The sequence below is a fragment of the Podarcis muralis genome, chromosome 1 (assembly GCF_964188315.1).
Source record: "Podarcis muralis chromosome 1, rPodMur119.hap1.1, whole genome shotgun sequence".
Lineage (NCBI taxonomy): Eukaryota > Metazoa > Chordata > Lepidosauria > Squamata > Lacertidae > Podarcis > Podarcis muralis.
Genome location: NC_135655.1, coordinates 52161030 through 52176212, shown reverse-complemented (window position 1 = coordinate 52176212; position 15183 = coordinate 52161030). Strand labels below are relative to the sequence as shown.

General features: G+C 43.9%; 1 protein-coding gene across 6 annotated transcripts in view; it reads left to right on the top strand.

Annotated features, from left to right (window-relative positions):
- Positions 1-15183, top strand: part of TSPAN18 (tetraspanin 18) — a 152524-nt gene that overhangs the window by 128069 nt on the left and 9272 nt on the right. For all 6 annotated transcript variants that reach the window (XM_077928951.1, XM_028727511.2, XM_077928941.1 and 3 more), the window contains 3 exons: positions 3834-3926; positions 5052-5246; positions 8649-8723. In XM_077928951.1, the coding sequence (XP_077785077.1) occupies positions 3864-3926; positions 5052-5246; positions 8649-8723 (333 nt within the window). In that variant the 5' untranslated portion in view covers positions 3834-3863. The remainder of the gene's footprint in view (positions 1-3833; positions 3927-5051; positions 5247-8648; positions 8724-15183) is intronic.

Below are 15183 nucleotides of genomic sequence, written 5' to 3'. Positions count from 1 at the left end.
TATACAGGAGATCACTCCCCAAATTAAGCCCACTCACAAAATCAAAATAGAACTAAGAACATAGAATGGTACCAAACAGCAATAAAAATAAATGCAAAACTAAGCTAGCAAAAATAATAGTCATCCAAAGACCCTTTTAAAGAGCCACATCTTTATGAACCACCTGACTCACTTCACTTAACAAGGTATTTGATAGGGTGGGCACCATAACAGAAAAAGCCCTAGTCCCAGCAGGGCCTCAGATAATGGATGGAGCATGCAGAGAGGAACATACAGAAAAAGAAAGTCATTAGGGTACCCTGGTGCCAAGCCAGTAAGTTGTTTTAAAGGTTAACACCAGCACCTTGACTTGAGCCAGGAAACTAATTGGCAACCAGTGCAGATCACATAGCACCAGTGTGATGGAATCAAATTGTGTTACATTACAATTTGCAGGCTTTCTAGACTTTTCTGGTCTTGCACATTTGGAATATTTCACAACACTTTAGGCCTTAAAGAATTGCTTTTTAAATAAAACAATGTTTTAAAAAGCCCCACATCATCTGCTGCTGATGCTATCATGCTGCTCTCAGAAAGCTGCTGTGCTGTGGTGGTTAAGAATCAGAATTATTAGTTAGAACTTGGGAGTCCTTTGTTCAAATGTCAATTCAATTGCCTGTTCATTAGCTGGCCTTAGGCAAGCTTACCATCTCCCCTGCCATCTGTAATATGGGAATACAGCACCAGTTTATCTTACACGGTTGTAAGTTAGAATTTATTACATTCTTTGACACTTTGGAAAATGGCTGTTAGGTATAAATCTGGCAAATATTTCCTTGCATCTGTAGCTGTTTTAAATGGTTCCATGTACGTTGAACTTACACATATGCAAGGATTTCCACCCCTACCCCAGGGTAGGTTATCAATTTCCCCCCAGTATCAGTCATCCCAGGGAATGTAAATGGGAAGTTACACTCTAACGCAGTGTTTCCCAACCTTTTTTGGGCAAAGGCACACTTGTTTCATGAAAAAAATCTCGAGGCACACCACCATTAGAAAATGTTAAAAAATTTAACTCTGTGCCTATATTGACTACCATATTTTTCGCCCCATAGGACGCACCGCCCCATAAGACGCACCTAATTTTTTGGGGGGAGAATAAAGAAAAAAAAAATTTTCCCCTCCCCAGGCACGGGGCAGGCGCGGGGGAAGCCCAAGCTTCCCCCGACCCCAGCCCCCAGAACAGCCTGATATCCGCAAGCCTAGGGAGCCACACTGGTCTCCCCAGGCTTGCGGAGAGGTGCGTGAAGCCCGGGGGCGCTCTTCAGCGCGCACCAGGCTTCGGGATGCAGGCAGCTCTGCGCTACCCTCCAGAGCCCCGTGCGGCTTCGCGCTGGGATCCGGGGGGGTGGCGCGGAGCTGCAAGAAGCCCTGGAGCGCAGGCAGCTTCGCACCACCCTCCGGAGCCCCGCGCGGCTTCGCGCCAGGATCCAGAGGGTGGTGCAGAGCTGCAGGAAGCCCTGGAGCCCAGGTAGCTCCGCGCCACCCTCCGGAGCCCCGCGCGGCTTCGCGCCGGGATCCGGGGGGTGGCGCGGAGCTGCAAGAAGCCCTGGAGCGCAGGCAGCTCCGTGCCACCCTCCGCAGCCCCGCGCGGCTTCGCACCGGGATCCGGGGGTGGCGCAGAGCTGCAAGAAGCCCTGGAGCGCGGGCAGCTCCGCGCCACCCTCCGCAGCCTCCTACGGAGGGCACCCCGTGCTCCGCGCTGCTGGCTGCCGCCCGCAAGCCGTGCACGCGGGGGGGGGGAGTTCCCCTGGGCGCGCAAGGCTTGCGGACAGCTGTGCGAAGAACGGGGCGTCCTCCGAAGGACGCCCCGCGCTCCGCGCTGCAGGCTGCCGCCCGCAAGCCTTGCACGCCGGGGGGGGGAGTTCCCCCAGGCGCCCAAGGCTTGCGGACAGCTGCGCGCAGCACGGGGCGTCCTCCAAAGGGCGCCCCGTGCTCCGCGCTGCAGGCTGCCGCCCGCAAGCCTTGCGCGCCTGGGGGGGGAGTTCCCCCAGGCGCCCAAGGCTTGCGGACAGCTGCGCGAAGCACGGGGCGTCCTCCAAAGGGCGCCCCGCGCTCCGCGCTGCAGGCTGCCGCCCGCAAGCCTTGCGCGCCGGGGGGGGAGTTCCCCCAGGCGCCCAAGGCTTGCGGACAGCTGCGCGAAGCACGGGGCGTCCTCCAAAGGGCGCCCCGCGCTCCGCGCTGCAGGCTGCCGCCCGCAAGCCTTGCGCGCCGGGGGGGGGGAGTTCCCCCAGGCGCCCAAGGCTTGCGGACAGCTGCGCGAAGCACGGGGCATCCTCCAAAGGGCGCCCCGCGCTTTGCGCTGCAGGCTGCCGCCCGCAAGCCTTGCGCGCCGGGGGGGGTAGTTCCCCCAGGCGCCCAAGGCTTGCGGACAGCTGCGCGAAGCACGGGGCGTCTTCCAAAGGGCGCCCCGTGCTCCGCGCTGCAGGCTGCCGCCCGCAAGCCTTGCGCGCCGGGGGGGGGAGTTCCCCCAGGCGCCCAAGGCTTGCGGACAGCTGCGCGAAGCACGGGGCCGCCCCGCCTCTCCCGCCTCCCTCCCACGGCACACCAGGCAAGGTCTCACGGCACACTGGTGTGCCGCGGAACACTGGTTGGGAAACACTGCTCTAACGTGCCTTTTTGCTTGGAGTGAGCAGGAAGCGTTCTATTAAAATCAGGTTTTAGATTGTAGTTCTTTAGGTATTCCTTCCTAGGTGTTTTGTAAGTTGGCAGAGAATGACTTTAGGTGCCAGTGGTAGTTTCTTAGTATTTGTTCATGTAGACAAATCTACACACTTCTCTCATAACACCGTAGAATGTTGCATTATTATGATCTGCTACATATTTTGGAAATTTGTTCATTGGCTATGCATTTGGACAACTCTTAAGGTGTCATAAGCAAATTTTGCATGATGGTTCCTGAGATCAATGAGCAAGTGTTTGGATAAAATTGGATGTCATTTTGAATCCAGGTGGCAAACTGAACCTTTCAAATGCAAAAAAGGGGGGGGGAGTTTTTTAGAATTCCCGAACAATGGCAAGTATGAGGCTGCCAGTAGTAACTAAAGATTGAACTTTCTCCTCAACCAATTAACTGTATCAGAATAGGAGAGAGAGGTTAGATTGCAGGTCACAGGGTAGCATCTGTGTGAGCTTATATGCTTGACTATTCCTTACCAGACCTTCCAAATTTTACTGTTGTTCCTCAGATATATCCTAATCTGTTTTCATTCCCTGCACAGTATTTGGGTGTAAAGCATGTATACATGATGCTAAACTTAAGGTGATAATCAGGGATAGAAGCATGACAGAAAGCCATTTACTGAGTTTAGTCATTGCTCCTTCTTTGCTGTTCTGTGCCTAAGACTGAACCAAAAACTGAACCAGCAACATTTCAGCAAAGAGAACTTAAGGAGAATACTGGAATAGTGTCCCATCTGTCAGGACAAAGTTAGCCTAACAATTCTGATTTGTTTCACTACACATATGCAGCTTTGCATACTGCTTAGAGATTGCTGGAGAGCTTTATAATTCATGAAATAATGAATCTTCGGTTTTTAACTTTGTAACAAGATGGTGAGTCATTTAGCCTTTTCTCATTAACCTTTCATTCCAAGTCCTGACGCACGAAGGAGAAAATGGGATGGCAATTGGAGGTGATCATTACTGCCTATTAACCTATGTTATCCTACCTCATTGAGATATGAAATTCGTACTTTCTGTGTAATGAATTCCACAGGGGCTTGAAAGAAAGATACCAGAAAGGCTACATCGACGAGTGAAGGGAGTGCTAAAGGGTTGTTGGTGTTTTGCAGGATTAATTGGATTGTGTAGCCTGTACAACCATGGAAGGAGATTGTTTGAGCTGCATGAAGTATCTGATGTTTGTCTTCAATTTCTTCATATTTGTAAGTATCCTTGGATTTTCCGTCACATACTACCTCTTTCATATCTCTGCTTGCAAGGTCAGTGCTGGCTATACTGTGATAGACTTTCTTCAATACAGAATTGCCCTTCAGTTTCACATATAACAGCATCTGAAACATACGTAACACCTCTCATCATAAGCTGCCAGGACACTTAACACCCCCATGGCTTGGTATCACTGATAAGGGGAGTGGATACTGTTCTTGTAATAATTAGTAAGACCTGTGAACAGATCTCTAGACCAGATCTTCAAGCATTTATCCAATCACTGGGTAAATTGGCACTGTATAGTTTATTAAACTATTGAATACAATTGCATTGTGTCTTAGAACTTCTTCTTCCAACAACCATAAAGTTGCATAAAGAGCATGCTAACCCTTTTGTTGATCATTTCTAAGCCAAACTAACTAGCACTATTAGAATGGTCAACATAGCAATAGTAACAATAAGCCAGTGTCATATGGTGTCAAAAGTTTCATGCTACGAAGAAAATTGCTGAAGTTCAACTTCCTGTGATGGTTGTGTTTTTTGCTGAAGAACGCACCTCTGGAAACACACCCAGAATAATAATAATATATTGTGTATCTGTACAGTTTGTATAGTACAGGTGAATCATTTTGGCGGGCAGGGGAAGCTTATTTTGTAAGATTTAATAACATGGGATAAAGAATGTATTATACAGGTAAGGGACAATCTAGCAGCCCTGCCAAGCCCCTTTTTATATCTCAAAATGAATGAAAGCTTTGCAAAGATGTCTCTGATGTCCCTGAGGTTGTCCTATTGCTTCTTCCATGGATTCTACACAGGAAATAACTACACAGGAAGAGCTGAGCTATAAAGAAAAAATGGGCGCTTCCTTGCTATAAATAGCCCAGATAATGAAAAGTGTGTGTGTGTGTGTGTGTGTGTGTGTGTGTGTGTGTGTGTGTTGGTGGGGAAAATTGTAGGAAATGCACACTGTGAAAAAAGTAAGCTTGCATGGCAGAAAGCTAGCTTAGTCATGCAGCTATTGTGTTGGTTAGATCTCTTAGCTGGGGATGAACTCACTGGAGGGAATCTAGAAAGGAATTGAACGTCTTTATCTGAAATATTTCCCTTTTTGGCAGCTGGGTGGTACATCTCTACTGGGAGTTGGAATATGGGTCATAGTGGATCCCACAGGATTCCGAGAGATAGTGGCTAGTAATCCTCTGCTCTTCACGGGGGCATACATCATGCTGGCGATGGGAGCAATGCTCTTCCTGCTGGGGTTCCTTGGCTGCTGTGGAGCCATCCGCGAGAACAAATGCCTCCTTCTCTTTGTAAGTACTGTTGGCTCTTTCATATGTAGTTTTCTTTTGTATCTGCCTGCGCGGTATGGATAGCTGATTAGGTAATACCGGTACAGATTGTTTTGCACATCCAATTGTTTGCAAACTGCAGTTTTTTGCACAGTTGACAACTAAAGGCATTTCATCCTAATCTCTATGCAAGTTCTGCTGTACAGCTAATGAATTGCTTGTTGCAATCACTTATAAGTAATAATCATAACTACTTGAAAATAAACACTGCACCTATCTTGGCACAACTACCAAGGGGTAGAATTTAATGTGTTCATAAGCTAGTACTGTTACATATACAAGAAGAACATGCAGAGATTTTGAGCATGGAGAGCTAGTTGCCATTTTGCTGCCTACATATGTAGATCTTTTAGGTTAACTTTGTGTGCAAGCCATTTCAAATTAAAACTCTGAAGAAGGTGACAAAATAGCAGGAAAAGGTAAAGAGATCTGTAGTGTGCTTAATTTTTGTTTGTTTGTTTGATTTACTTTTGGTTTGTTTTTAAGTGTAGGGTTTTAAATGTTTCAATTGCATTTTTAATCGTTATGAGCAACTTTGAGGATTCTAGTAAAAAATAAACATTGCAGAACTCCCGTTGAGTAGATATGAATATGGGCTCCAGAGTCCAATTGTAGCCTGATAAATAACATTTAATCTCAAATATTGAATGTTATTTGGGAGGGGAAAATTGTGCCTGCAGCTATGAATAGTGCTATAGGATGGTTTAGGCTTCTAACAAGCTACAGTTCCCAGATGTAGTAGGGAATTGTGATTTGCTTAAGAGTAGATGCAGAAACATCTGATCTCCTCATTGCAGCTACAAAAGAGGAGACAATGAGAAGCACACGATATAAAACTTTGCTGCAACTCATTCATATAGTGGGAAATCATAGTTTCTTGTTACATCTGGTCCTGTAAGTACTTTAGGACAAAAGGACATAAAAAGAGCCCTGCTGGATCAGATCAAATGACTGTCTGTTCTGGCAGTCTCTTCTCACAGTGGCCAACCAGTTACAAGACATCTCACTCATGTTTCCCAGCCACTTCTGTTCAGGGGCATAACATCTAGCCCAGTTGGTTAGAGCATGGGGCTGATTATGGCAAGATCCCATACGGGCTACCTGTATATTCCTACATTGCAGGGGGTTGAATTAGATGACCAGTGCCTTCCAATTGTATGATTCAGTGATCTCTGATAACACGTCACCATTGATAGCCCTATTCTCTATATTTTACCCCTATAAAACCACCTGTATTTTCATCAAGCGTGCATACCTAAGTGCTCCCATAAGAACTTTATATCTTATCTGCACCCCATTTCTCCCATATATCCATCAGCATGCACTATTTAATCAGCCCTAGAGTCAAGAGTATGAAGTCCCCCTTTGTCAGCCTTCTTCAAACTGCAAGTGAACTCCAAAAAGTAATCAAATAGTTTCTAAGAAGTCCTTAATGCACAAAATTCTAGTGTGACTGTGGCCCACAAAGTTTGCCATATCACATTTGGGTACATATGGAAAGAAAAACCTAAAGGTGTGCATGTGCGCATGTGTGCACACCATCTGGGTCAAGTAGATTTGGGTTTCATTATAATGTACATTATAGAGACGCCATACATAATGAAAGGAAGCCTGTGACTGAAGTGGAAAGCTGCAACGTTGTTGTCCTAGTTCCCCACCCAGCCACCCTTCAATTTGCCTGTTATCCTATATACCTGAGGGTGTGCGTAATGGCTAAACTTTTCATTTGGTACGTCATTTTATTCAGTATAAAATGGGATGGAAAAAGTTATGTAAGAGTTTCCCCCCAGGAACAAGGACTTCCCAAACGGAGGTTTCTTCCAAAGGGGGAGTGATGGGAAAGAATGGACTATGCAAAGCGATTTAGTGTGTGACTTGTGGAAATATTGGCCTGGCAAGATTTTCATATTTCTTCAGGAAGTTCAAATGAAGTGGCTGTTAACTGTAGCTGGGGTTGTGGGAGAAGTGTTACTTTCATGGACTGATCAAAATCCAAGTCCTCGTATGAAGTTTTCAAAAATAGATGAGCCAGAGGCTTCCTGAGAGAGATTTTGCAGTGATGCATAATGAATGCCTAAAGCTTTTAGCTCAAGTGTAAACTCAAGGCAAGCGTACAGCATGGATAAGAGACAAGAGAGAAACATGCATCCCAAGGGAAGTTCTCAAGCTTCTTTCTGCGTAGAGATGATTTTTCATGTTATATTTTTATAAGAAATGTTGCAGTTGAATCTGATATGTTGCATCAAGCGTCAGGCTGTGTTGTGCTTCACAGCCCCCAAAGCTGTTGTTCTAGCAGTTGATCTTTGCAAGGTTGTGTTTTAAAAAAACACAAAAAAACTGCACACTCCTTGGAAGACTTAGAAATGAGCTTGCTGTGAAATACCCCTAAAGCCATTTCACTTGCTGCTTGATAAAATAGTGGGGTCCGTGGTGTATATTTGAATTTTGGAAGGCTACAAAAGAGTATAAACCAGTCTTGGTGTACCCATAAGAAATTCCTTTGTATTACGAATCTGCCCCTTCCTCTTTCTCCACCCACATTGCAACAAAGGTAAAGGGGGAGGAGAACTAAGTACTGCTTGATTTAATTTTTACTGAGGACCAAACTGGCACCAGGGGGACCTTTCCTCTCATTCAGGTGGTTAATGCACTCATCCCCCTGGCTGCAGTCCCAGTCCTGTTTCCCCAAGCCAGCAGCTAGACAATGGTAGACTACGTGGTGAGTTTCATGTTTAGTTTGACCCTCAAAACATTCCAGTATGCAAGTCATGGTATTATTTGCAGATACAGATGGGGTAATGAGGCTGAGAAAGAGTCTTCTCCCATACCTTTGGATAATGAAACTGTGGATGGTCTTTTTCTCCATGTGAGAGTGTGGTTATTGTTATTGTTTATTACTATGTTATGTTTTGTGTGTTTTTGTGTTTTTATATTGTAAACCCCCCTGTGATCCTCGGATGAAGGACAGTATAGACATTAAATAAATAATAATAATAATTTGCCCAATGACTCTGGGGCAGAAAATCTATGTCAAAGGGATGGGGGCAGGGAGGCCTTGGCAGGGAGGCCAGAGAGTGGAGGATTTTAAGTGAGTTGGTATGATCAACACTGAATCCATATGACCAGCAGAATGGTTTGTAAAGTAAAGCCTTGCAGTTTTGCAGTCTGGCGTGTCCCTGGATGTTTTGTTGATCTATGGATTTGGCAGATTTCTTCCAGTGTAGCTGCAGATTTCCTTTGCATGGCAAGGACAAATTCCTCACTCAGTTTGATTTATCGTTTTGATTATTTTGAGAGATTCTGTCCCAGCTGTTTGCTGTAGATGTACAGTGATTTGTCTGCCTTTCTTTTTCTCTCTTTCAGTTCTTCATGTTTATTTTGCTAATCTTCCTGGCAGAACTCTCAGCTGCAATCCTGGCTTTTATCTTTAGAGAAAATGTAAGTATTACAATGTCAGCATGGCGCCCTGCAGATTTTGGTTCAGGTGGACTTCAAGTTAGAAGGTTATAAGCCTGCTGAGTTTATATCTGTTAGGATGGCAGTGGACCAATATTCCCATTATTACTCCTGGTCTGAACATCATGCAGTTACCTGTTGAATGCAAGCAAAATAAACTTGTGTCAAGTAGATGGTTTATGTGTAGAGGAGATAACATGCCCCCCAAAGGTTTCCAGAGTTAAGGAGCTTATGCAGGCTCATACTTTAAAAAAAATCATCCTCATTAAAATTGAATTAGCTTTAGTTTCATAGATCAGAGACAAAATTAATAACAGTTTGAGAGGTTAAAAGAACATAGCACAGCAGGATAGAAAGAAGTAAATTCATCATAAGTTATTTCATTTTGCCAGTATCTGTCACATGCATGCTTTTCCAAGTCTGCAGTGCAATGCTTTTCTGTCCAGTACCACCTGTACTGAAAACAGAGCTTTAAATCAGCTCAGATTGACCAAACATTCCTTTAATAAAACTGCTATCATATTTAGGCTGCCATTTTCCTCTTGTCTAGAGGATGGACTAAGCTGATGCCCTATCACAAGTCCATTCCATCTTTATTTGTGTGAGTTTTTCAAAAGAATGCACAAATAAAATCTACATTTGAAATGTATGCATTTGTATGCATTTCTTAAGTAAAACACACGCTTTTTACTTATATGTATTTTCAATGCATTTTCCTCATAAAATATGTATGTTTATTGTGCATAAAACCCATATTTTTGTGCATACCTTCTGCTTACTAAAGCTGAATTGCAAAATCTAACTGCAAGCAAGTTCAGGAGTGCAGATTTACCTACAATTCTCTGTGATTCAAAACAATATACAAAAAAAGACAACTACACATTCCTAAACAAAGGGATTGGGTTTTTTGCTTTTACATTGGGGGGGTGGTCCTCGGTTGGGGGGTGGGAGACCTGGAGCAATGACCAAAGCTTCCTAGGAACACCCAATTCCTTAGGAACGTTACTGTAAGTGTTGACTTGCAATATAGGCAAACATGAGATACTTCTCCTTTTTTTGCTTTCACTTGTTTTCTTGTTGCAGTTGTGAACACAGGAACCCCACATTTACACCTTACATAGCCTAAGTTAGGTGGTGTGTCCTGGTGCGACTTCAGATGCTTTTGTCCATTGTTCTGTTCGGCAAATTCAATTTCCTGCAAAAAATTTGCTTGCTTTTGTATTTTGCTTTGTATTTATTTGGCTGTTTTCTGGCACAAATCAGCAGCCTCATTTCTGTGTGTTTGGGTTTTTTGTTTTTAAAAAGAAGAGCTAAAGATAGAGACATTTAGCAAATAAACCTGTGGGAATGGCAGAAAAACAAAGTATTCACTAATAGGGTGAGAATGAGAATGACACAAAGGAGCCTGTGGACAGAAACTTTGGCATAGTGTAACCCAATGCTCTATAAACACAGGGCTTGCTTTTAATTCCCCCATGTTTAAGGAAGTAGGTGGTCAGATTTTTAAAAACATTGCAAGCCCCAAGAGCCCATTGTGTTCTGTAGTAAGCTGCAGTGTAAGCTTCCAAGGGGCATTTTGGTTCACCGCTGTGGGAGCTTGAATAATGGTGTGTCTGAAACATATACCTTTCACTTGAGGTACAAGAAAACGTAAGATTTTTCCCTGTCCATGTAGAAACATACATACCTGCATATATAATTTTATTTCTATGCCACTTTTCCGCAGTTCAAACCATGCTCAAGGTTGCTTACCACATGAAAAAATTTCATAACGACAACATAACAAAAGTAGTCATAATAAATGAAACATTTTTTTAAAAAAAATACACAACTACCGGTAAGCCAAACCATTTCCACATAAATCACAAGGGCTAAAAAATCAGCAGCAATAACCCCCAACCACAACAGCCTCTGCCAAACAGCACCCTAGCCTAAGAGTCTGGGCAGCAACCTCAGCTTTTGTAGTTGGAGTCAGTCAAGACCCCGTCCTCCCAGGCCAGATGGAAAAAGGCCTGTGTGAGTATTAAACTTTCCATTTTAGTCACTCTTCGTTTTTCTCTGGCCTTTCTGATATCAACTGTATGATTCACAGTGTTACCAATGAGCTCATTCTCCTGTTCCTTTATTCTGCCCATATCACCTCTCCCTGCCTCCCTCTTAGATTCTTTCCTTCCAAGATACAAGTTTTGGTCCATCTCTTTCTCAAGGACTCTGCAAATTCTGCAGCTCCCTGTTGCTAATTTATTGCTTTCTTAACACCCTTTGTGCTGGCTAAATAATTGCCACTAATAATAATGACACATAGTAACATTGTTACTAAGCTTTCTACCATCAGTTTGGTGCTTTTTTAACATATGCAGATTTAGGAAGCTGTTGTTGCAGGTTTGTGTGACTGATTAAACACATAAATTTGGGAAGACTCAGTGGTAAAGCAACTACAGAAAGTCCCAGTTTCAATCCTTGTTATCTCTAGGTAGAAGTAGACATTCCTGCTTGAAACCCTGAAAAGTTGCTGGTCTGACTCAGTGTAAGGCAGCTTCCTATGTTTCTATGGGCTGTGGAACTGAATTGCACACATTACTTACGTTGTACAGTGGTCACTATGAAATCCAGTAGCTTGATCTTGTGCAAAAAATTAAAATTGTGGTGTTGCATCCTCAACAGGGCTCAGATATGTACCTTTATTTCATTTTGCAGTTGGAACCCACTTCCAATATTCAATACTTCCAATTGTTTGTCAGAACAGCCCTGAGAACCTTGGACTTACTCCCCACCCACAAATATTCCCAGTTCTTTGTTCCATCTGGCAAGTTTTCTCTTGATGTCCATAATCTCGCCTGTCCTCTAGCTCTGAGGCTTCTCTTGACCCTCCAGAGTATATTTGGGGAGGACATGGAAAGAAAGGGGCTCATTGCACTAGTGAGAATCGTTGAGCTGGCTTCCGCTAGCACAATAATTTAGTTGAACAAGAACCCTAGGGGCTTTTTTTACCCCAAAGTAGAGTTCACATTCTATTGCTTATTTCCTCTTGTTATTAATACAACCCACCATGTCTCTAGGCTCATGATCTTGGAAAGTGTGCTTCTGTTCATAACATGTGTAGACACTTGTGTTTGGGTACCCATGCTATCAGGGACTTATGTTATTACCTCTGTTTCCATGGCTTTATTTCCTTAAACAAGATGTACTTTGCTTTGTGACTTAGAGAAAAATGTATTTTCTTTCCTTTAAAGATCTTCAAGATCTTTACCTGTAGTAATATATTGCAGTATTTCAGGTGGTTGCTCCCGTTAATGAATCTGTTGAAAGCAGAACAATCATCTTTCTTTCTTTTTTTTTAAAAAAAAGCCTTTTACTGGTTTGACAGGACTAATTGTAGTGTGTGTTTTATACAGAAGAAATTAATGAGGGAGCAAGTATAGTGTAACCTTGCAGCAGACTTAACAAGGATTTAACATCGGTTTAATTTTTCCCAAAGAGGCTATGTTTTCACCATTATTATTTTTTTTAAAAAGACCTTAAAATAAGTAAAGAAGTGAGGTTTAGAAAGTCAATGCTGAAAGAGTCATATCTGTCCAAAGGTTAGAAGGAAATAATGTCTCTCTTCTCAGCTGGTGTTCTCTGCAATTGAACAGAAGGGAAAGAACTGCACTTTGTAAGGAGTTTTAGATACCCCGTTTCAAGTAGCACAGGCAGGGAGAAAGCGTAATTGTGCCTTGGTGGCAACAGCTATTGCTCTATAAATAGCGACTACTTCCTGGGGATCTGTTGGGGTCTGGTCAATACAGCTCTTGTTTTCTGAATTTGTTGAATTCTTTCAGGACAGTGCAAATAGAAGACCTCACACATAGTAGAGGAAAACCACACACTTGCACAAGCTGTTACATTTAGGTATCAGCAGTCCAGGTGTGCATGTTTTTCTTTCCGTGTGTCTATGAACAATGGGGATTTGCTTTCCTGTGATTGTACAGTGTTTTTGAGCATGTTGCAGCATTAAGGGAGGCAAACCAAAAGAATAGACTATGGGTGTGGCTGTGGAAACTATCCTTCAGGCACAAGCAGCATTCATTTCTTGCATCCAGCTCACCTAGTGACCTCACAACTCACAAAGTTTTCAACATATGTACTTGGCTGGGTGGGTGTGACACTTTATGGCTGCAAGGAGCCTCACAGAGCATTCTGAGAAGCATATTCTATAATCATTGCATTTTACAATGGCTATTGCAGCACCCTTGTTGGTCTTTCTGATATTAGCGCTGTGGCCCAAGCATCTTCTGCAACTTTGCAAGGGACTATGGAGCGCACCACTTAGATCACATAGTCTCCACTGACTCTCCTAAATGTATTGCCACCCCAAGTAGTGTTCCTTGTGTTCCTACTGTAGTTGAGCCAGCCCAGCCATATTAGCAGGGACGCTAGCAGGACAAGTAGGACATGTGCTGCCCATGCTATTCTTAAAGGTAAAAGGTAAAGGGACAACTCTGGGGTTGCAGCGCTCATCTCGCTTTATTGGCCGAGGCAGCCGGCATACAGCTTCCGGGTCATGTGGCCAGCATGACTGAGCCACTTCTGGCGAACCAGAGCAGCACACAGAAATGCCATTTACCTTCCTGACGGAGTGGTGCTTGTTTATCTACTTGCACTTTGAGGTGCTTTCAAACTGCTCAGTTGGCAGGAGCTGGGACCGAACAACAGGAGCTCACCCTGTCGCAGGGATCCGAACAGCCAACCTTCCGATCGGCAAGCCCTAGGCTCAGTGGTTTAGACCACAGCGCCACCCAACATATAGGTCTTTACTTGGCTATAAATGGGGTACCATATCAGGCTGTGTTCAGGTAGGGGGAACCTGTAGAAGAGACTCTGCAGAAGGTTGCATATGATGATAGGAAGCTACCTCATATAGAGTAAGACTCTTGGTCCATCTATCTCAGTATCGTCTACAGTTTAGAATCTATACTGAGTGGCAGCAGCTTTCCAGGATTTCAGACAGGGGAGTCTGCTTGGAGATGCTGGGGACTGAGCCAGAAAACCATCACATGTAAAGCTGTGGCCCTTCGCCATCAGGTGTTGTGGGCTACAACTCCCATCAGCTCCAGCCAGCGTGGCCAGTGGTTAGGGCTGATAGGAGTAGTAGTTCACAACACCTGGGAGGGAACCACATGAGCTATCCCTGACCTAGTGACAATATCTTGGTGCACAATGCTTCCTTAAAAACCAGCATAAACTTGTGAGGCGGGAAGGTTTGTTTGGGGGGCGGGGGTGGCCAGTTGGCCCAGAATTACCACTTGAACACAGCTGTGTACCATGTACACCATCCTTTTGGTTCATTGTCAAGTGCTAAATCAACTAAGTGGGTGGATAAATATTTCCTAAGATAAATATTTGGAGTGGTGGTGAAGAGGTAATGTAATATGTTTTGGCCTACTGTTACTTCAGGCAGCCGAGCCACAATATGGTGATGGAGGTAGAAAGTTGAAGGTAATTAGTTGTGCTGAAGTAACAGATCAGAGCGAAAGGATATTAAATATCCTGGCAAGTGTAGAAATTATTTCTTTGAGTGCTGCACCGTTCAGTGTAGATGCAGCCTCTCCGCACTTCCTTATTAGCTTATTGGCTTGTGAGGTGGTATTATGCTTAATGCTCTGCATAGCCCGTCTCCCTCTTGAGACAGATGTAATTGATAGACGCTTCACTGTCTGCCTTATGGTGCAACACAACTTTTCCTTGTACAACATCTTGTGTCCAAAGCTCTCACAGCACTATATGGGGTTAAATTATATAGTTAGAGGTAAATAATTAATAGCAGAGGGGAAAGAAGAAATTAAGAACCACAACAAGGCTTAAGAGAGATGTTATCTGCTGAGATTTGAAGTAGGGCAGATAGCAGTGAAGCAGACAGGCAAGGAATTGGTTTCAAATGGCTGAAGCTGTTAGAGGAGAAGAGCCTTCCCTTGAATAAAGCTGGGAGGGTTGGAGAAGAGAACTGAGAGGGGAGCAGCGAGGGAGAGTCAGCAACAGTTGAGAAGAGCTCACAGTTTAGAGGTTTAAAACAATGTTAAAAACAAAGTGGTTTTCAAAGTGAAAGAGCAAAAACCACTATTAGAAGTTTAGAACTTGAGTCTTATTAAAAATGAAGTGAATGGTGAGGCTGAAGACTTGTGGTTGTTGATTCACCACCACCACCACAGAGAGTGATGTTTTCTCCTCTAAAGAGATCACGGGCAAGTCCCATAGTAAGAGACAGGTGAAAGGTTGTTCTCTTACAAGTGACAGCACTACAACAATTGCTGCTAGGTGCTATTTGTCATGTGTGAGGCTCATCGAGTAGCAGCTGGAGGCTGCTTTTCGTCAATAACTGCCACAACTTACTAAAATACCTCATTAGGAAGATCAGCATATTAAGGTGTGGTTGTGCTCTCAATTGGAAGAAGATAAACAAGCT